The 21,687-nt window shown below is 48.1% G+C and overlaps 1 protein-coding gene across 2 annotated transcripts in view; it reads left to right on the forward strand.

Moving 5' to 3' along the window:
- The window catches only part of TAPBPL (TAP binding protein like), a 351,854-nt gene that overhangs the window by 4,246 nt on the left and 325,921 nt on the right, over positions 1-21,687 (forward strand). The window contains exons 4-6 of one of the 2 annotated variants that reach the window (XR_010792647.1): positions 863-1,171; positions 10,071-10,370; positions 11,693-13,230. Coding sequence is in view for 1 of the 2 variants with exons in the window: in XM_066601302.1 (XP_066457399.1) it covers positions 863-1,171; positions 10,071-10,370; positions 11,693-11,823 (740 nt within the window). In the remaining variant the exon portion in view is untranslated. Of the gene's footprint in view, positions 1-862; positions 1,172-10,070; positions 10,371-11,692; positions 15,494-21,687 lie in introns of those variants that run through there. The other variant, XM_066601302.1, reaches the window with a different exon arrangement.

The following is a 21,687-nucleotide window of genomic DNA, read 5'->3' on the forward strand; positions in this document are numbered from 1 at the left end:
CCTCTTCCATTGAGCTGGAGAGTCTCCTGTAGTGAGCGTTCCTCACCGCTGGGTATCTGGGGCATAACAGCAGGAAGTGGGCCTCATCCTCTACAGGCTCCTGGTGGCGCTCTTGGCACAGCCTGATCTCCATGGGTTAGCAGTTCTTTCTCTGCACCCCTGATTAAATGGCCCAGCTGTGGACACTGAGTCTATAGTGGCTCAGGAACTGGTGTTTTCTGGGGTTTGGTAGGATTTCCAGATATTGAACCAATTTGTACTCCCTCTGTAGTCCCTGATATGTTGTCAGTTTCTGGAATGTTCTAATATCGTTCCTACAGTCACTGATATCTTTCTCTTGCCACTTGTTTGTCATTTTCTTGATTTCGGCTTATGTGAGGCGGTACTGGTTGCTGAGTTGGCCAGGTTGGGTTTGGGTGGGTTGTTCCTAGGTGTCCTTTTGTTTGAAGTCCTTTGGTGTAGCATGGCTTTATGATGGTAGGAGCTTGGACTGTTGCTTTGTAGGTGGGTCCAGAATGGTAGCACCCTCTTCTGGATTGTAAGGTGAAGAAGAAGTCTGTCCAGCTTAGCTCTACAGGTGCTGTTTGAGATGCTACAATAGGTTTGGAGAAGGTGCTTGCAGAACTCCAGGTGGAATACTTCTGTTGGGCTGGAATCCCACCGTGACCAGTCAAGAAATGTGTGGGCCCCAGATTGGGTATGTCTGCAGAACCACAGACTTCACTGCCATACAGGAGGATTTAGGCTATGACACAGTCTCTTACCATCGAGTCTTCATTCTTCACGTCTCTCTCCTTGTCCTTTTATTTCTCCTATTGGTCAAATCCACAACTACAACTCCATTTATTGGTTCTCCTTTCAGTGGACCTTCTAGTTTCATCCTACCCGCCGACACAAAAGCGAGCCCTCTCTGACGAAGTGACATTAAATTGTGAGGTCTGGAGTGGCACGGAAATAAGTATGGACTGGCATCTACAGAAAGATGGCACCGGGCACAGATTAAACCTAGAAGATTCCCGGATCACTATACAACAGGAGACACAGGAGAAGGAGAAGGCAACCTTGGCTCTGACTATAAGACGTCTTAATGTCCATGATGAGGGCACCTACATTTGTGTCGTGTCTTCAGGAAAACTCAGAGCACAGCAGATTCTCCAGCTGCAGATCAGAGGTAACTCAGAATACATGGCATGTGGGACCCTTGAGGGCATTTGTGCCCATATACATTTTTGACGCTCCAAGAGAAGGCCCACATAATGCTCTTGGCCATTACCCTCATCATGTTTCCCTGCTCCACTTCCTGCTTCCTATTTTTTGTAGGAGAGATGGGCACAACCCACCATTGCCTGGTCACCTCTGCTCTTGTTGACAGATGAGAACCAACCAGAACTGGGCCGCCCTTGTCATAGCGGATGTATGAACTGTCTTGGATGCACTTGGCGATCCCCCAATGCTTTCATTAAAGAGGTTTTCCCACTAAAGACGTTTAGCCCTTATTTGATCACCAGGGGTGTGCCTGCTGGGACCTCCAACAATTCTGAGAGCACCAACCGTGAATTCCTCATATGAGTGGAGCGCAAATGCGAGACTACCATTCCATTCACTCCTATGGGACAGCACAAGATCAATGCACTTGGCTATCTCCCTCCATCGCATAGAAGGAAATGGTTGCATTGGTCATTCAAGGTGTGCCATTCTTGGCATTGCTGGGATCCCAACGATCGGACTCCCAACCATCAGGCGTTTATTCCCTATATGATGCATAGGGGACTAATGTCTTTAGTTGAACAACCCTCTTTAAGGCTTGGGCTGTACATGTCTTAAGTGTAGCCCTACAGGGAGTCACAAAAAATGTTGTACCGTTTTGTGTATACAGTTCATATGCAAACGTATGTGTCTCCATGGTTACAGACTGCAAACCATAGTCATAGTCTCTTATATCTGTTCTTTACTTTTGTAGGAAAATTCCTTTAAGACTTGAGGTATATGTGTGTTAAGGGTAGCCCCACCAAGAGTCATAAAAAATTTAATAAATTGCTTTTCGTATACAGTTCATATGCAGACCTATGTGTCTCTATAGTTACAGACTACGAACCAATCCTGTGGAGTCTGATATTGGTATCATACTTACTTCCAATTATTCTCTACTTCTTGCTAACTTAGATTAGGAAGCTAACGAAACATAAGGAATAGAGATGAGCGAACGCGTTCGTCCGAGCTTGATATTCGTGCGAATATTAGGGTGTTCGGGATGTTCGTTATTCGTAACGAACACCATGCGGTGTTCTGGTTACTTTCACTTCCTTCCCTGAGACGTTAGCGCGCTTTTCTGGCCAATTGAAAGACAGGGAAGGCATTACAACTTCCCCCTGCAACGTTTAAGCCCTATACCACCCCCCTGCTGTGAGTGGCTGGCGAGATCAGGTGTTCGCCTAATATAAAAGTCGGCCCCTCCCGCGGCTCGCCTCAGATGCGGTGTGAGTTAGATGAGGGACAGTGCTGTTTATACCGGAGCTGCTGTAGGGAAAGAATTGGTAGTTAGTGTAGGCTTCAAGACCCCCCAAAGGTCCTTATTAGGGCCACTGATAGCTGTGTGTTGGCTGCTGTTAGCAGTGGGATTTTTTTTTTTCTCAAAATCGCCTCTGCAGACCGTTGCACCTGGCATTAGGGACAGAAGTGCTGCATAGGCAGGGAGAGTGTTAGGAGTGAGTGTAGCCTTCAAGAACCTCAACGGTCCTTTCTAGGGCCATATTTATCCGTGTGCAGTACTGTCCAGGCTGCTGTTAGCTGTGCTGCATTTTTTTTGGGCTTCTCAAAATCGCCTCTGCAGAGCATTCCACCCTCCATTGATACTGCAGGGAAAGAATTGTATAGGCAGGGCCACAACACAGTTATTATTCATAGAATATACGCAGTGCTGCCTTTTGGTGGGAAAAAACTGAAAACAAATCTATTTGTCCAGCCTCTGTCCGTCCTTACGGGCGGTGGAGACGTGTGAGCTGCGTGAAGAACAGTGCTAAATCATACGCACCCAGCTACGCTTTACTGCTGGCTTCGCCATTTGCTTTCCTTAATTGGGAAAAAAATACCTGCTCTGCCAGAGTTATAATAACTCTGCTACCCTCACGTTCTGTGACACATAAGCAGGGACACAGCACAGTTATTAAACTTCTCATGTTCATAGAATATACGCAGTGCTGCCTTTTGGTGGGAAAAAACTGAAAACAAATCTATTTGTCCAGCCTCTGTCCGTCCTTACGGGCGGTGGAGACGTGTGAGCTGCGTGAAGAACAGTGCTAAATCATACGCACCCAGCTACGCTTTACTGCTGGCTTCGCCATTTGCTTTCCTTAATTGGGAAAAAAAATACCTGCTCTGCCAGAGTTATAATAACTCTGCTACCCTCACGTTCTGTGACACATAAGCAGGGACACAGCACAGTTATTAAACTTCTCATGTTCATAGAATATACGCAGTGCTGCCTTTTGGTGGGAAAAAACTGAAAACAAATCTATTTGTCCAGCCTCTGTCCGTCCTTACGGGCGGTGGAGACGTGTGAGCTGCGTGAAGAACAGTGCTAAATCATACGCACCCAGCTACGCTTTACTGCTGGCTTCGCCATTTGCTTTCCTTAATTGGGAAAAAAAATACCTGCTCTGCCAGAGTTATAATAACTCTGCTACCCTCACGTTCTGTGACACATAAGCAGGGACACAGCACAGTTATTAAACTTAGATAATTCATTCACTAGAGGCAGTGGGGCCTTTCGTTTTCCAAAAAGGGCAAAAATTATATTTGGCCTGCAGTCTTGCGCCAATTTATTTCCTGCCTGTGAAATCAAATCACTGGTAATACAGCATGCTGAGGGGTAGGGGTAGGCCTAGAGGACGTGGACGAGGACGCGGAGGGCCAAGTCAGGGTGTGGGCACAGGCCAAGCTCCTGATCCAGGTGTGTCGCAGCCGACTGCTGCGCGATTAGGAGAGAGGCACGTTTCTGGCGTCCCCACATTCATCGCCCAATTAATGGGTCCACGCGGGAGACGGTTATTAGAAAATGAGCAGTGTGAGCAGGTCCTGTCCTGGATGGCAGAAAGTGCTTCGAGCAACCTATCGTCTACCCGCAGTTCTGCGCCGTCCACTGCTGCCAATCCGAATCCTCTGTCTGCTGCTCCTCCTTCCTCCCAGCCTCCTCACTCCACTACAATAACACCTGCTCAGGAGCGGGAGCACTCCCAGGAACTGTTCTCGGGCCCCTGCTTAGATTGGGCAGCAGCGGTTCCTCTCCCACCAGAGGAGTTTATCGTCACTGATGCCCAACCATTCGAAAGTTCCCGGGGTCCGGGGGAAGAGGCTGGGGACTTCCGCCAACTGTCTCAACAACTTTCTGTGGGTGAGGAGGACGATGACGATCAGACACAGTTGTCTTGCAGTGAGGTACTAGTAAGGGCAGTAAGTCCCAGGGAGCAGCGCACAGAGGATTCGGAGGAAGAGCAGCAGGACGATGAGGTGACTGACCCCACCTGGTGTGCAACGCTTACTCAGGAGGACAGGTCTTCAGAAGGGGAGTCAAGGGCATCAGCAGGGCAGGTTGCAAGAGGCAGTGCAGTGGCCAGGGGTAGAGGCAGGGCCAGACCGAATAATCCACCAAGTGTTTCCCAAAGCGCCCCCTCGCGCCATGCCACCCTGCGGAGGCCGAGGTGCTCTAAGGTCTGGCAGTTTTTCACAGAGACGCCTGACGACCGACGAACAGTGGTGTGCAACCTTTGTCGCGCAAAGCTCAGCCGGGGAGCCAACACCAACAGCCTCACCACCACCACCATGCGCAGACATATGATGGCCAAGCACCCCGCAAGGTGGGACAAAGGCCGTTCACCGCCTCCGGTTTGCACCCCTGCCTCTCCCCCTGTGCCCCAACCTGCCACTGAGATGCAACCCCCCTCTCAGGACACAGGCACTACCGCCTCATGGCCTGCACCCACACCCTCATCTCCGCTGTCCTCGGCCCCATCCAGCAGTGTAGTTCAGCGCACCGTTCAGCCGTCGCTTGCGCAAGTGTTCGAGCGCAAGCGCAAGTACGCCGCCACGCACCCGCACGCTCAAACGTTAACCGTCCACATCGCAAAATTCATCAGCCTTGAGATGCTGCCGTATAGGGTTGTGGAAACGGAGTCCTTCAAAAGTATCATGGAGGCGGCGGCCCCGCGCTACTCAGTTCCCAGTCGCCACTACTTTTCCCGATGTGCCGTCCCAGCCCTGCACGACCACGTCTCCCGCAACATTGTGCGCGCCCTCACCAACGCGGTTACTGCCACGGTCCACTTAACTACGGACACGTGGACAAGCACAGGCGGGCAGGGCCACTACATCTCCCTGACGGCACATTGGGTGAATTTAGTGGAGGCTGGGACAGAGTCAGAGCCTGGGACCGCTCACGTCCTACCCACCCCCAGAATTGCGGGCCCCAGCTCGGTGCTGGTATCTGCGGAGGTGTATGCTTCCTCCACTAAAGCACCCTCCTCCTCCTCCTCCTCCTCTGTCTCACAATCAAGATGTGTTAGCAGCAGCATGTCGCCAGCAGTCGGTGTCGCGCGGTGTGGCAGCACAGCGGTGGGCAAGCGTCAGCAGGCCGTGCTGAAACTACTCAGCTTAGGCGATAAGAGGCACACGGCCCACGAACTGCTGCAGGGTCTGACACAGCAGACCGACCGCTGGCTTGCGCCGCTGAGCCTCCAACCGGGCATGGTCGTGTGTGACAACGGCCGTAACCTGGTGGCGGCTCTGCAGCTCGGCAGCCTCACGCACGTGCCATGCCTGGCCCACGTCTTTAATTTGGTGGTTCAGCGCTTTCTGAAAAGCTACCCACGCTTGTCAGACCTGCTCGTAAAGGCGCGCCGGCTCTGCGCACATTTCCGCAAGTCCCACACGGACGCTGCCACCCTGCGCACCCTGCAACATCACTTTAAGCTGCCAGTGCACCGACTGCTGTGCGACGTGCCCACACGGTGGAACTCTACGCTCCACATGTTGGCCAGGCTCTATGAACAACGGAGAGCTATAGTCGAATACCAACTCCAACATGGGCGGCGCAGTGGGAGTCAGCCTCCTCAATTCCTTTCAGAAGAGTGGGCCTGGTTGGCAGACATCTGCCATGTCCTTGGTAATTTTGAGGAGTCTACCCAGGTGGTGAGCGGCGATGCTACAATCATTAGCGTCACCATTCCTCTGCTATGCATCTTGAGAAATTCCCTGCAAACCATAAAGGCAGCTGCTTTGCGCTCGGAAACGGGGGCGGGGGAAGACAGTATGTCGCTGGATAGTCAGGGCACCCTCCTGTCTATTTCTCAGCGCGTACAGGAGGAGGAGGAGGAGCATGAGGAGGATGAGGAGGAGGGGGAAGAGACAGCTTGGGCCGCTGCTGACGGTACACCGGCTGATTGCCTGTCATCCTTTCAGCGTGTATGGCCTGAGGAGGAGGAGGAGGAGGAGGAGGATCCTGAAAGTGATCTTCCTAGTGAGGACAGCCATGTGTTGCGTACTGGTACCCTGGCACACATGGCTGACTTCATGTTAGGATGCCTTTCTCGTGACCCTCGCGTTGCACGCATTCTGGCCACGACGGATTACTGGGTGTACACACTGCTCGATCCACGGTATAAGGAGAACCTGCCCACTCTGATTCCCGAAGAGGAAAGGGGTTCGAGAGTGTTGCTATACCACAGGACCCTTGCGGACAAGCTGATGGTAAAATTCCCAGCCGACAGCGCTAGTGGCAGAAGGCGCAGTACCGAGGGCAAGGTAGCAGGGGATGTGCGTAGATCGAGCAGCATGTACATCCCAGGCAGTGCAACAGTCTTTAAGGGCCTGGCCAGCTTTATGGCTCCCCACCAAGACTGTGTCACCGCTCCCCAGTCACGGCTGAGTCGGCGGGAGCACTGTAAAAGGATGGTGAGGGAGTACGTAGCGGATCGCACGACCATCCTTGGTGACGCCTCTGCCCCCTACAACTACTGGGTGTCGAAGCTGGACACGTGGCCTGAACTCGCGCTGTATGCCCTGGAGGTGCTTGCTTGTCCTGCGGCTAGCGTCTTGTCGGAAAGGGTGTTTAGTGCGGCTGGGGGAATCATCACAGATAAGCGTAGCCGCTTGTCAACCGACAGTGCCGACAGGCTAACACTCATCAAGATGAACAAAGGCTGGATTTCCCCAGACTTCTGTTCTCCACCAGCGGACAGCAGCGATACGTAAGCAATACGTAGGCTGCACCCGCGGATGGAAGCTACGTTCTCTCTCACCATCCAAAACGGGGACATTTCTGCTTCATCAATCTGTGTCTAATATTCCTCCTCCTCCTCCTCCTGCTCCTCCTCCTGAAACCTCACGTAATCACGCTGAACGGGCAATTTTTCTTAGGGCCACAAGGCTCAGTCAAATAATTTTTCAGAACAATTTTTAAAAGTTTCAATGCGCTTAAAAGCATTGGAACTTTAACTTGAACCAATTTTTCGTTACACTGGGCTGCCTCCAGGCCTAGTTACCACTTAAGCCACATTAACCAAAGCGATTAATGTGTTTCACCTGCCCTCTTGGCTGGCCATGGCCAATTTTTGGGATGTACATTAGTACTGTTGATACAGCAATTTTTGTGGGCCCTCGCCTACAGTGTAATCAAATTAATTTTTAGCCCACCTGCATTACAGCTGACGTAACCTCAGCTGTGTTGGGCAATGCAATGGGATATTTTTGTGTACCGCCGGTGGGTTCCAGGGAGCCACCCATGCTGTAGGTGCACACGGAGTTTTTAATACATCTGTACACTTCTAAAGAACCCCAGTCTGACTGGGGCATGCAGTGTGGGCCGAAGCCCACCTGTATTACGCACAACATTACTACCTCAGCTGTGTTGGGCAATGCAATGGGATATTTCTATGTACCGCCGGTGGCTTCCTGGCACCCACCCAGGCAGTGGGTCCACAGGGAGTTTAACCTACATGTGTCCACTTGTAAAGAACCCCAGTCTGACTGGGGCATGCAGTGTGGGCCGAAGCCCACCTGCATTAAGCACGACATTACTACCTCAGCTGTGTTGGGCAATGCAATGGGATATTTTTGTGTACCGCCGGTGGGTTCCAGGGAGCCACCCATGCTGTAGGTGCACACGGAGTTTTTAATACATCTGTACACTTCTAAAGAACCCCAGTCTGACTGGGGCATGCAGTGTGGGCCGAAGCCCACCTGTATTACGCACAACATTACTACCTCAGCTGTGTTGGGCAATGCAATGGGATATTTCTATGTACCGCCGGTGGCTTCCTGGCACCCACCCAGGCAGTGGGTCCACAGGGAATTATAAATGCATCTGTTTCCACTTATAAAGAAACCCAGTCTGACTGGGGCATGCAGTGTGGGCCGAAACCCACCTGCATTAACCCTTTCCAGTCCACTGTGTGACCTGTGAAGACATTAGGGTTTAAGGCTGTACAGCTCCGTTGTTGGTAGACGTCCGTCGGGGTTCTCTTACTGTATATTGCCAGCCTCTCTGCTGTCGGAGCCTATCCTACGTGTCAGCTCATGCAGTACTGGCTTTAGCCAGCATATAGCGCCGTTGTATAACGGCAGAAAAAGAGTAAGCCCCCTAGGAAAACCATATACAAATTGGATTGGAAAGGGTTAAGCACAACATTACTACCTCAGCTGTGTTGGGCAATGCAATGGGATATTTCTATGTACCGCCGGTGGCTTCCTGGCACCCACCCATGCTGTAGGTGCACACGGAGTTTTTACTACATCTGTACACTTATAAAGAACCCCAGTCAGACTGGGGCATGCAGTGTGGGCCGAAGCCCACCTGCATTAAGCACGACATTACTACCTCAGCTGTGTTGGGCAATGCAATGGGATATTTCTGTGTACCACCGGTGGGTTCCAGGGAGCCACCCATGCTGTGGGTCGACAGGGACTTCACAATAGGGAGTTGTACCTGCCTGTGTCTATGAATTAAAAAGCCCGGTCTGACTGGGGCATGCAGACACCTTGACAGAATGAATAGTGTGTGGCACATAGGTTCCCCATTGCTATGCCCACGTGTGCAGCTCCTGATGGCGGTGGCACAGGATTCTATTTCTCATTGCTTCTGTACAGCATTGTGGGCTATCGCTCCGCCACTTTTAAAGAGGGTCGCTGCCTAGCCGTGCCAACCTCTGCAGTGTGTGCCTGCGGTCCCTCGTCATGGCAGACGCAATTCTAAATAGACATGAGCGTGGTGTGGCATGAGGGCAGCTGAAGGCTGCCCAGGGACACTTTGGTGTGCGCTGTGGGGGGGGGGAGGGGGGGCGGTTGGTCAGCATGTAACCCAGGAGAAGTGTCAGTGGAGTGTCATGCAGGCAGTGATTGTGCTTTGTTGGAGGTAGTGTGGTGCTTAGCAAAGGTATGCCATGCTAATGAGCGCTTTTCAGAAGTAAAAGTTGTTGGGAGGGGGGGGGGCCCACTCTTGCCGCTATTGTGGCTTAATAGTGGGACCTGTGAACTTAGGATGCAGCCCAACATGTAGCCCCTCGCCTGCCCTATCCGTCACTGTGTCATTCCCATCACTTTCCTGAATTGCCCAGATTTTCACACATGAAAACCTTAGCGAGCATCGGCGAAATACAAAAATGTTCTGGTCGCCCATTGACTTCAATGGGGTTCGTTGTTCGAAACGAACCCTCGAGCATCACGGGAAGTTCGTTACGAATAACGAACACCCGAACATTTTGGTGTTCGCTCATCTCTAATAAGGAACAGATGGATGGCAATATAACTTGCAGCGTCAGACTACACAGGGTTTGATTGTAGTCTGTAACCATGGAAACACATAGGTCTGCATAGAAGCTATAGACACAAAATAGAAGACTTTTTGATAAGGACTACTGCATTTTCTGTGTCTAGTAGTCTGAAATCTTGAACCCACATACTTTAAGTATTTATAAGGGCAACCATGGTGCCCTCTCAGCTGCCCAGTACCAGCCTGTAAAGGGTAAATGGCGCCTAACATGGCGCGGTTCATCTCTTTTCACACATCTGTTGCTCTTCAGCGCTTCCTCAGGTTTCACTGTCTGTGAGCTCAAAACCCAAGACGACAGTGACTTGCCGTACTGACCGGTACTACCCGCTCGACGTGGACGTGAACTGGCTGCTGAACGGATCGCCATTAACCCACATCTCCCCAATCACCTCCAGTCATCGCAGAAATCATGACGGGACCTACAGTGTGAGCAGCTTCCTTGAAGTTTCAGTACCCGATCCCGGAGCTCCTCCGGATACTTATACGTGTGCCGTGTCACATGTCTCAATGACTGATCCCATACTGATGGAGGTCAATGTTCTTCCCGAAGGTAAGTTTGTTTAAGCCCATTGTGCCACAACGACTTAACTGGTGCAGTAATCCCGCTAACATGATTGCCTTCTATAGGCTCACAACCAAACCAAAGTCTAGCGTTTAGTTTCCTGTTACCAGAGAGCAGTGCATTGTGGGAGCTCAGATGACTAAAACCGCATCAAAGTCCATAGCATTTGGTGCAGATTTTCACTTGAAGGGGTTAAGTCTGCTGCGGTTCTGCATCAAAATCTGCATAGAATGGATTTTTTCACTGCGGCAAATACGCCGTGTCTGAATGCACCCTAAGGGCAACTTCACACTGGCGCTTTCTCGTGCGTTTTTTTCACGCGATAGTCAATAGGACTTTCCTATGATAGAAACGTATTGCGATTTTAGTGTGATGCGTGAAAAAAGTGCTCAAGAAAAATGCCAGTGTGAAGGTGCCCTAAATGTACTTTTATGGTTAGTGACACAGCGCCCCCTGTTGAGTTTTAGTAAAATTGCAGCATTACCGCAACTCGTGCTGTGAATTCAGTGACCTAAAATAAGTCCAGTTTGACCTTGTGGTCATCATCGGATTTTCTGTGAAAATCTTTAGTTTTTTCATGAAAGTCATGAAATTTTACCATAACTCGTAGACAATGTTGTGTCACTGTGACGCTGACCCTTAGGTGTGAGTGTCCGAGAGCGTCAAAGAGGACAGTCGATAAATTATATGGGATGGGGAAATTTTGATGGTGTGGGCACCAATACATTTGGAAGTTCCCCCGTTAAAAATCCAGCACTTGCCCCTGTGGTCAGTTATGAGGATGGAAAAAAGTGTCAGACTATCAGAATATGGATTTATATCCCTACGGTGGAACCCACACCTATCAGACTTTTATGGCATAGCCACAAGGTATGCCATGAAAGTCTGAGATGGGGAGACTTTAATAGAGTTGAGGGTCCCCCCAATATAGACCCTCATCTATTAACTAGAGCAAAGAGTAGCTAGTAAGAGTTTCTCTTTCTTTGAAGGACCCAGCATGTCCATACTTTACACAGACCGCCCATTGATGTCAGTGAGAACTGTGTAATACTTCATTTCTCCTGCGGAGGTACTGTAGGGAAATCAAACACTTGCTACATAATTCCTCCCAGAGATTACAGCTGATTGCTGAGGGTTCAATCAGCAGAATCTCCTGTGGTCAGACCTTTTAGACAAAAAATGGTTTATTTAAAGCAGCCAACCCCTTTAATGACCAGAGGAGAGACAAAAGATCAACCAGAAATGATTTATTTGACGTAGATGTGACATTGGAGGTTGACAGACTAACGCATTTCTTATCCTTTCCTCAGAAACTGATATGTCTCCTACAATTATTCAGTCCATTATATTCATCGCCATCTTGATCCTCTTTCTGCGGATGCTACTGCTATGTCTGTGGAAAAGCAGTGATAGACAAGAGGAGAAGAAAAAAACTTCATAACGACCACAAGCCGAGAAGGACTTTCATGGGGACGAATCTTATTTTCGTATATACTGGTAAAATGTATAATATTTCTGAGGGAGTAAATAGTAGTCGTACAAATACAGTCACATTACATAGAGGAAGGATGCCCTCGTACTCCCTTGAAAGGAAAATAAGACTAAACTGGGTTATAGAGGGATTCAAAAGGGGAACTAATGAGGGAAGAATCGGCGCTGTATGCGGACAATATATTCTTATTCCTGGGGGATGCTGAAAGGTCGTTGGAGACAACTATTCGAGTCATTAAAGACTATGGTAGTTACTGCGGTCTTAGTATTAATTGGGATAAATCAGTAATCTTGCCAGTGAATAGATTATTTAGAGATCTTATATGGTGGAAAAAAAGGGCGCGTGATAAAGTAGAAAACTTTGCAACTCTAAGGCTGCCTTCACACGGCCGGGAAAATCGCGTGAGATTTGTGCTTTGCAAGACGCACAAATATGAACACCATTTTTGAATGGGGTCATACACACAAGCAATTTTGTGTTGCATGGCTCAGCCACTAGCAAGGGAGATAACTGCAATTCAGTCCTGAGTTATAATCGTGACGCCAGTGTCCCTAGATGAGTCATCAGTTACTAGCAATACATAAATGAGTTCAGAGAAACAAAATGCTTTTCAAAACCGGAGACACGCGGTTTCCTTTTACTGACGTTCCAACTTTGATTTTCCAATACAGACAAATTCACTGGCACTTCTCAACATGAAATTACAGGATTTGGAACGGATTACTGAACTCTACTTATCTGAACACATTCTGACAATAGCCGGTTCTTCTCTCAAGCACACACATCTTCAGTCGCTGTTATCTGAAGGGCACTTGCTTGGGTTACATGGTCTCTCATATTAATCTCACTTTAGCTGTTAGCTGTAACAGACTTCTACACTTCCCCTCCACATGTAGTTCAGCAGGGGCGCGTACGGCTCTTGCACTCCCATACCGACTCTTAAGCAGCATCTCCTGCCGTTCCATTCCCGGTGGAGACACACGTTCCAGCAGCAGAGACATAGCCGCGGCCTAGCCCCAGCAGGAGCATCAGCCAATCTCTCCTGCACGCACCTCCTTCTTCAACCACACTACTTCTCTCCCTAACTAACTCCTCCCCCTTTTACTCAAACAACCAATCATAACACACCGACAAGACAGAAAGACAAACAAACTTACTTTTGAAGTACATTTGAAAAAATACTGTGGTGAGAGTGGCCTAAAGCAGAGGGTGGATTAGTGCTGCCTAACCCAGTAGTGTACTTCTTAGCCTCCCAGATGCAACATTTTAGCAGGTGAGAGACGGAAGAGACGCTGGATCCCAGCTTTCCATTATTAAAAGGATACTTTGAGGCACTCGAGATACAGAGGTTTAAGTGTAACGCCCAACAGTTCCCCATACTGTCCCTCATGCACCAGATCTGGTGGAAAGCTAGAAGTATTGCAGGGATTGCAGTATGTACGCTATATACCTCTAGCTGGGACGCCCCCTGGCTGACGGAACTGAACAGCATGAAAGATTTAGAATATTGCAAGAATAGAGGTGTTAGACGTATCTCCCAGATACTGTCAGCGGAAGTCCTAAAGACAAAGTGATTATGGTTTACTGCGCACACAGTGTTATAGGTACTTGCACTTGCGAAACGCATACCAGGAGGAGGTGAGCTCTAGGGAAATGTAGACTACAAACTTTATATTGCCTGACGTTATAGGTACGGCATCCACTGTAGCGGGGAAGACATCGCAGTTATACAGTTACATACAAGGACATTAGAACCTACAGAATCAATCCTCGATTAAGAATAAATGGGGTCTGATATTAGTCCCATAGAGCACTCACATTGGGATGAAATCTTGCAGATGACCCCTATGTTATCTGTTTGCAAATCACATCGACTGTCACAAATATATTTGATGCGTAGAGTATATAAAACTCTAGGCTTTTTCCATGACATAGGGGTAAGTAATAGCCCTTTATGTGTTCGCTGTAAAACTCAAGTAGCGGGATGGATACATATGATGTGGCGGTATTAGTGTATCTTGACGCCACCGGAAGCTAGGGGTTTGACAGGGGGAACGCCCCCTCTCACACCCCTAGCTCCCGATTGGCTGAGAAATGTAAGGTCCTACAAGGATTTTTTACTTGCCTGTTCCCCGGCCATGGCTCCGTGCTGTCACAGAAAAATGCTCCCTGTGCGGCAGCGAAGATACCTGCCTGGCCCCCGGCCCTGCTGTGTGATGGCTGGATAGAGTGTAGCACTGCACCGCCCACGAAGTGTTCTCGGTGCTGCCGACCCGCTAATAGTACAGTAATATGCTGGCGGAGGATGGGGGAGAGGGAAGGGGGCCGGCGCCGGCAAAGCCGCTTCACCTGGCTGGCCACAGCCTGATGCTGAGCCCGCTCTGCGGTTTAAGACAATGGTTGGTTGCGCAGCTGGGGAAGGCCCTTTGCTAACTGAAAATGCGCAGCTGGAGAGAGGGAGAACTGCAGGGTACCTGTGGCGGCAGCTTGCACTTACTGTACCCGGCCACCGACTCTTTCCAGTGACTGTAGCTGGTCGCTGTGCCATTTGTGCTGATGTGCTGACAGGGAAGCGGCATAATGCTCCTCTGCTGTCCCATCTGAGTCGCACCCTCTACAGTGAATGAGGCGACCATCGGTAAGCAGTGGTATGAGCAGACGCGCTGTGCACCGTCGCTGGTAACATACCTTTCTGCTGCGGCTGCCTCAGTGCCTGCTGTGGGGGAATGTGTGTGCTTTCCCCAACAAATGTTCGTGGGCCGCGAGGAGCAAACCGTAGTGGGCAGCCAGGACCTACATTCGATGCAACCACAGGAGCCGATCACATTCAGGGGCTGTCACCCCCCTGTCACACTTGACTCCAGCAGTAGTTCCTGGTGGCGTCAAGATACACTAATACCTGATGTGGCATTGTCCAAAACTGAACCGATACTGGAGTGAGGTCCACGCTCTGATAACACTGTATATAAAATAAATCTGGAGTTTACTCCATTAGTTTGTATCCTAGGATAGATAAGTGATATACCAGTGGAGGAGCATTGGCTGGATGAGTCCCCCCCCCCCCCTACATTGAGGGAATTTAAGGATAAAGTCAACCGACTCTTACCGTGGAAAAAAGGCATATACCTTAAATGTAAAGCAGGACACAAATACAGTAAGATATGGTCCAAACGGTTGGAAGCACTTGGCTTGGCTCAACTGAACTTGCAGATTGGGTAAACTGAGTGTACAAGGTAAATATACGTAGGGTATATCGTAAGCACAAGAGAGAGCAGAGTAGTGACCCATGAAATAATCATAAGGCATGTAGCTAAATGTATCTATAAAGTAGTTGTACATGTATGGGTGATGGGTGAAGTACAGGACTCGCTGAAGTCTGGATTGAGCTCATTGAAAGTACAACTGACTGTTCTCAAAGGGACAAAGTTAAAGAGATAATCGGAAAGGATGGAATATTCTATTGACTACTTTTCCTGCTGTTTACTCAGGATGCTGGACGATTAGAGATGAGCGAGCGTACTCAGTTCGGGTGTTTTTGCACTCGAGCACCGCTTTTTCCGAGTAACTGACTACTCGGACGAAAAGATTCGGGGGGCGCCGGGGGTGAGCGTGGGGTTGCTGAGGGGAGTGTGTGTGTGTGTGGGGGGGGGGGTGGAGAGAGAGAGCTCCCCCTTGTTCCCCACTGCTACCCCCCGCTCCACCACGCCGCCCCCCGAATCTTTTCGTCCGAGTAGCCAGTTACTCGGAAAAAGCGGTGCTCGAGTGCAAAAACACCCGAACCGAGTACTTCGCTTATCTCTATGGACAATCTATATATTGAATACATGAGAGAGACTCAAGGGAGATGGGGGGGGGGGGGGGGATTGCAATGCCTTTTCTTTTCTAGGTTTTTGTTGAATAAAAAAAAAATATTTATATATATAAAAAAATTAGGATATTAAAGTGAAGGTCCAACTTTGCCTCACGTTGGCTCTGCAGCCCACAAATGTAATATCCACATCTTTGTAATTTAGCTTCATTTTGGAATGTTTTTATTTGTGTAGGAAAATCTTTTGCCATTGGGAAACCATCAATAAGTAGGCTAGCTGTCATTAAAGGATCTTAGCAGGTCTATCATATTCAACCTAAGACCTAATACAGGCCAGAAAGGTGTGCACAGCCATCTAATAAGACTAAGGTAGACAAATCACCAGGGTCAGATGACTTACACCCCTGTGCTCTTAGGGAACTAAGTATGGTGATAGGCTATTATCTCTAATCTGTAAAGCTGCGCCCAATATTCAAGACGAGGCGGCGTGGTTCACTCTTATGGGATTGGCTTGTGCACATACCTGACTTGGCTCATTAATACAATATGAGGATAACAAATCTGTCAACAGCAACTTGGTGACGGTTTCTAGCTAGCAACTAGAGATATAGTGATTTCTTGTATTTTTCATCTAGGAGAGATAGTGATAATGTTAATTAAAGATAGAGGTGGGGCTATTTATGCAAAATTAAAATATTTTTTTCTAAATAAAATGTCTCATCTGTTATTTTTTAATTTTTGCAGCAGCAAATTAATGATCGGACGGAACGCCATTTTTTTTTTTTTTAAAGATATAACCTGTCATCAGTTCTGAAGATGTTAATCCACTGGCAGCTACAGAACAAAAAAGTGGAGCTAATTCCAAAGGTTGTCTTGTTGCAGGGGCTAAAGGCAGCATGCCTTGCAAAATAGACTTTTAAAACCCTCTTTGTTCAGCAACTCACAGGTGGTGGCACAGCTCTGACAGCCCTACCCGGCACCCTGATATACCCTCTCACTAGCCAAGCCAGAATCCTACTGCACACTGATGGGGGGCAAAAACCCTGAAACAGCTGTCTGTGTATGGATTGTGGCTCCCAATCATGGTTATGAAGACCTGTATAAAGGGTCGGACATTGATGTGCAAGAATGCTGCCATCCAATAGATGGCGCTGCAGACATATTATTCCATCTTCCCTATTTACATATATTTTCCAGAGGAGCATGCATGGCCTTAGAAGTCTTCTCAGTCACCATCTAAGCGCTCTCCAAAGGATGCCTTCAGGCTTGCAAGAAAATCGCACGATTTTCGTGCAATGGGAGAGTGAGAATGCAGAATAATAAAACCAATGATTTTCAATGGTTTCCTTCACATTTGCAATGTTTTTACTCCAGCGAGGTGGTGTAAAAAAAAATCGTAGCATTTCCTATCTTTCTGCGTTTTGCGACTTTTTAAAAATCTCCCTATAAAGCCTTTTTTTAAATGGCACATTTTTGCGATTTTTTTCAATGCAGCATCGCATGAGTGAAAACATCGCAGATGTGAAGAAAACCATTGAAAATCATGGGTTTCATAATCCTGCATTTACACTCACTCTCGCATCGCATGAAAATAGCGCAATTTTATCACAAGTGTGAAGGTGCCCTTAAGGAGAGATGATACCCCTCCTTGCCGATTAAAAAACACCAAATCTTCGATAGGTTACATTACAGTCTATGATGGCGAAGTTGCATATGACTAAGAAAATCCAGCAGTTTCGTATTTGTTGCGGTTGTCGTGTTGGGGTCTCAGATCGCAACGAGAACCCATTGTCAATCATTAGACGCGGTCTTCATGCCGTGCGACCAAAGCTGCCATATAGCCTATGCAGAATGGAGAATCCTCTTAAGGGTATGTTCCCATGTAGCGGAAAACAGTGCAGATTGTCTGCGCCATTGTGGCGGATTCTGATGCAGATCAATTGAAAGGGTGAAATCTGCTATGGATACGCATAAAAAAGTGTCAAAATCCGCACCAATGGCACGGCTTCTGTCTCATTTTCAGTTGCAGTTTTGATGCAGAATTTGGTGCGGATCTTCTGTTGCGGACAACCTGCACCATTTTCCGCTGTGTGAAAACATATACTTATTATTTTACTTAAAGGGCTTTTCCAGGGCTAAATTATTGATAAGTTATTGATATCAGATTGGTGGAGGTCAGCTGGCCAGAATCCCTGCCAATCAGCTATTTGATGAGGGTGCAGCGCTCCGGTGCCTCTTCTCTTGCCAATGACATCGACATCACATGACCTAAGTGCAGCTCAGTTTAATTCAAGTGAATAGGAATGAGATGCTATACCAGTAACCACCACTACAAAATGAACGGCGCTGTGCTTTGAATGCAATAAAAAATCCATGACATTCCACAAAGCTGTGTGACTTCTTCAAACTGCTAATCTGCAGGGGTCCTGGATAACAGACCCCACTAATCAGATATTGATGACCTATTCTGAGTTCCTGAAACTCTAGCCTCCATAATCCCCCTCCTACGTGGTAAGTGCTTACATTGATTTACAATTGGGCCCCTAACCAGTGTGGCGCCTGGGTGGCAGGCCAGCCATTGCGGATGAGAACACGGGGCTCTCAGGATGTTTGTCACAGGTGGCTCTGTGATCTCTCCCCAACAATGGTGTAACGTGGTCCAGCTTGGCTGCGTGCAATGTAAAATGCACAGACAGATGTTACAATGGAGATCAGTCTTAGGCCTTAGTCAGACGGGCGTTTTTTGCCGCGATTTGCGGATCGCATGACGGATGCGCATCCGCAAATCGCGTGACCGGTGCGCGCAAGTCGCCCGCAAATCGCCCGAAAATCTGCTCCTAGCCGCGTTTCATTAGAAACGGGCCGGAGCTGTCCAGCGCATTGCATTCAATGGAGACGGCAATACAGCCGTCTCCATTGAAAGCAATGCGCTGCGGGCGAGCCCAGGATGAATTGTCGGTAAGGGCTTAAATATATAAGCCCTTCCCTGCAATTCATCCTAAAATGTGTTAAAATAAAAAAAAATTGCATTCTCACCTTCTGCCGGCAGCTCCGAGCGGCCGTCCTGCAGTCCTTGTGAAGGGGGTGTGAGTCAGACCTGCCCCCTGATTGGCTCAGCGCTGAGCCAATCAGAAGCATGCCTCACTCACACCCATTCATGAATTCATGAATGGATGTGAGTCAGACCTGCCCCTGATTGGCTCAGCGCTGAGAGGCAGCAGTCACTCACCCATTCATGAATTCATGAATGGGTGTGTGAGTGAAACCGGCCTCTGATTGGTCAGGCTGTGACCAATCAGAGCAGATCATTCAGCAGGCGGGGATTTTAAAGCCCCGCCGGCTGAATAGTGCCGAGAAGCAGTTCAGGAGAACTGACAGCGGCCGCGGCTGGACTCCGGCTGCAGCGGAAAGGTGAGTATACAATTTTTTTTATTTTAACACATTTTAGCATGAATTGCAGGGAAGGGTTTATATATTTAACCCCTTCCCGACAATTAACCCCGCGCACGCCGGCAGCCCATTGCTTTCAATGGAGCGGCTGTATTGCCGCTCCATTGAATTCAATGGGCAAACATCGTTCTTCTCTGCCACAGCTGTTACAGCTGTGGCAGAGAAGAATGATTTGTCTTCTATATGTTCTCAATGGGGTCGGCGCTGCTGCCGCCGGCCCCATTGAGCGCATATACAGAAGCGAACAGGAATCGCAGATCGCAGATAGGTGCGATCTGCGATTTTTTGTTCTATAATTTTTCGGACGAGCGCATAAAAAGCGCCCATGTGTCCGATACCATTGCGAAGCAATGGTTTTAAAAAATCGCCGGACGCATGCGCATGCGCAAATCGCGGCAAAAAACGCCCGTCTGACTAAGCCCTTAAGGGTGTTGTCACGTGACGCCAGTACCTCTGTACTAGGTGCTCCTTGTTAAATAAAAGAGTTCACAGACAAAGAGAGTTTTGAAACTGGAGGTACACGGTTCTCTTTACTCACAAAGTCCAACTTTGATTTTCCAAATATAAAGCAAGAAGACAATCTCAGACGGGGAAAATATCCCATGGCAAATTAGGCCCACGGCTCTGCGCAGGCAGAAGCTAAAGACTACCGACTACATCTCTGCCCACTCTTCTCTCTCTCCCTCTAGGCTCCGCCTCCCAACTTCTTCTAAACTCCTAAAATGTCACACTCAACAAACAAGTTAATTAAGACAGATTTTCCATGATAAAGCTTGTTAGCACTTACATAGAACATAGATCAACATAATTACACACAAGACAGTTTACACAAAGCGGACATACACCTACTCCAAAGACACCCCATCTCTGGGACACTACATCAGGTCCCCAGTATGTAACTCCTTAGATGTTGGCAATGTTGTGACCACTGCAGTGGATTAAAGCTGACGTGATGACATCACTATGTGATGTCATCAGTACAGATGACTGGTGGTGGATTCAGAGAGCTGAAACCGGTAGGAATTGCTACAGTAGAATCCAAAAAAACCCAGTAGTCCTATAAAGAGTAGGCAAAGGCTCCTCGCCGACTTTTGGTCACATGATGTTAGGGAAAATTGAAGGCTGCGCTATTACGTAAAAAGTTGTGTTTCTATGGCAAATTTAGCAAGGCATGTTGGAATTTGTCACGATTATCACATACCATTAATGTCGTGCAACGTTCGCAGTGACCGGCGGTTACTGTACGGTTTTACTAATCACAGCTCAGTTTTACTTTATTTTTAAAGCACTTTAATCGAGTTTTTTGTTATTTGTATCATTTTTATTAAAAATGATCAACAGCAAATACGGTATTCTTCATTTCTCGCATCACTTTTCATTTACTTCCCAGCAGGTGGCGCTACATCAATAGTGTGTTACAGCAGGCGTCAGCTGTCCAGCTGGCCACAGCTATGTCTGCATATACTAAGGGCGCATGCGGTGTTCGGTCCCTCAGTGCGCAGCGTCATCGCTGACCAAAATTCGGCGTATTTCCCGCGTATCTGGGCTTGCTTGGATTTTTTTTGCACACGTGTTAGGCTAACTCCACACGGACGAGTGTGATATCGGGCCGTGGATTACGTCCTGATATGGTGCTCGCCAGCATGCGATTTCCCCATGGATGCGAGACGATTTTATATCAAAACCGCCTCATATCACTTCGGGGAAGTAGCGATCCCCCATCGCGGCTGTTAGCTGCGGGGGAGGATCGCAGAGTTTCTTCCACTGTCCTCAATGGGAGACCTTGCATCACATTGCGTGCACACAGCACCCGATGTGATTATGCCGCCGACCCTATTAAAAACAATGGGCGATGCGAGGGCATGTCTAAAGATAGGACGTACCGCGATTTGTTTCCCACATTGCATTGCGATGCGGTGGAAAAAACAATGCTCAACTATATGACCCGTTCAAAAGAATGGGGTTCATATTTGCACGTCCTGCAACGCACGATTTTCTCAGCCGTGTAAAAACAGCCTTAACAGCATGTTTCACGTGCACAAAAAAAATGATTTAACCCCTTAGTGACAGAGCTTTTTTGCTTTTTTCCATTTTTGTTTTTTCCTACTCCCTTTTAAAAAATCGTAGCTCCTTTATTTATCCATCGACGTCGCTGTATGAGGGCTTGTTTTTTGCGGGACGAGTTGTATTTTTCAATGGCACTATTTATTGTACCATATAATGTACAGAAAAACTTTTTAAAAATTATAAGCGGAGAAAAATGGGAAAAAAACGACATTCCACCATCTTTCGGTGCGTCCTGTATCTACGGCGCACAAACTGCAACAAAAACGACCTGATATTTTTATTCTATGGGTCAGTACGATTGCTACGATACCAAACTTGTATAGTATTTTTTTTGCTGTGGTACTTGTATATTTTTTTTTTTTAAGATATTTAATTTTTTTCAATTATTTTCTGCGGTCATTTTGTGCGCGCGATAACTTTTATATTTTTCCGTCGACGTAGTTGTGCAAGGGCTCATTTTTTGCAGGATGTCCTGTAGTTTCCGATAG

The sequence above is a fragment of the Eleutherodactylus coqui genome, chromosome 4 (assembly GCF_035609145.1).
Source record: "Eleutherodactylus coqui strain aEleCoq1 chromosome 4, aEleCoq1.hap1, whole genome shotgun sequence".
Taxonomy (NCBI): domain Eukaryota; kingdom Metazoa; phylum Chordata; class Amphibia; order Anura; family Eleutherodactylidae; genus Eleutherodactylus; species Eleutherodactylus coqui.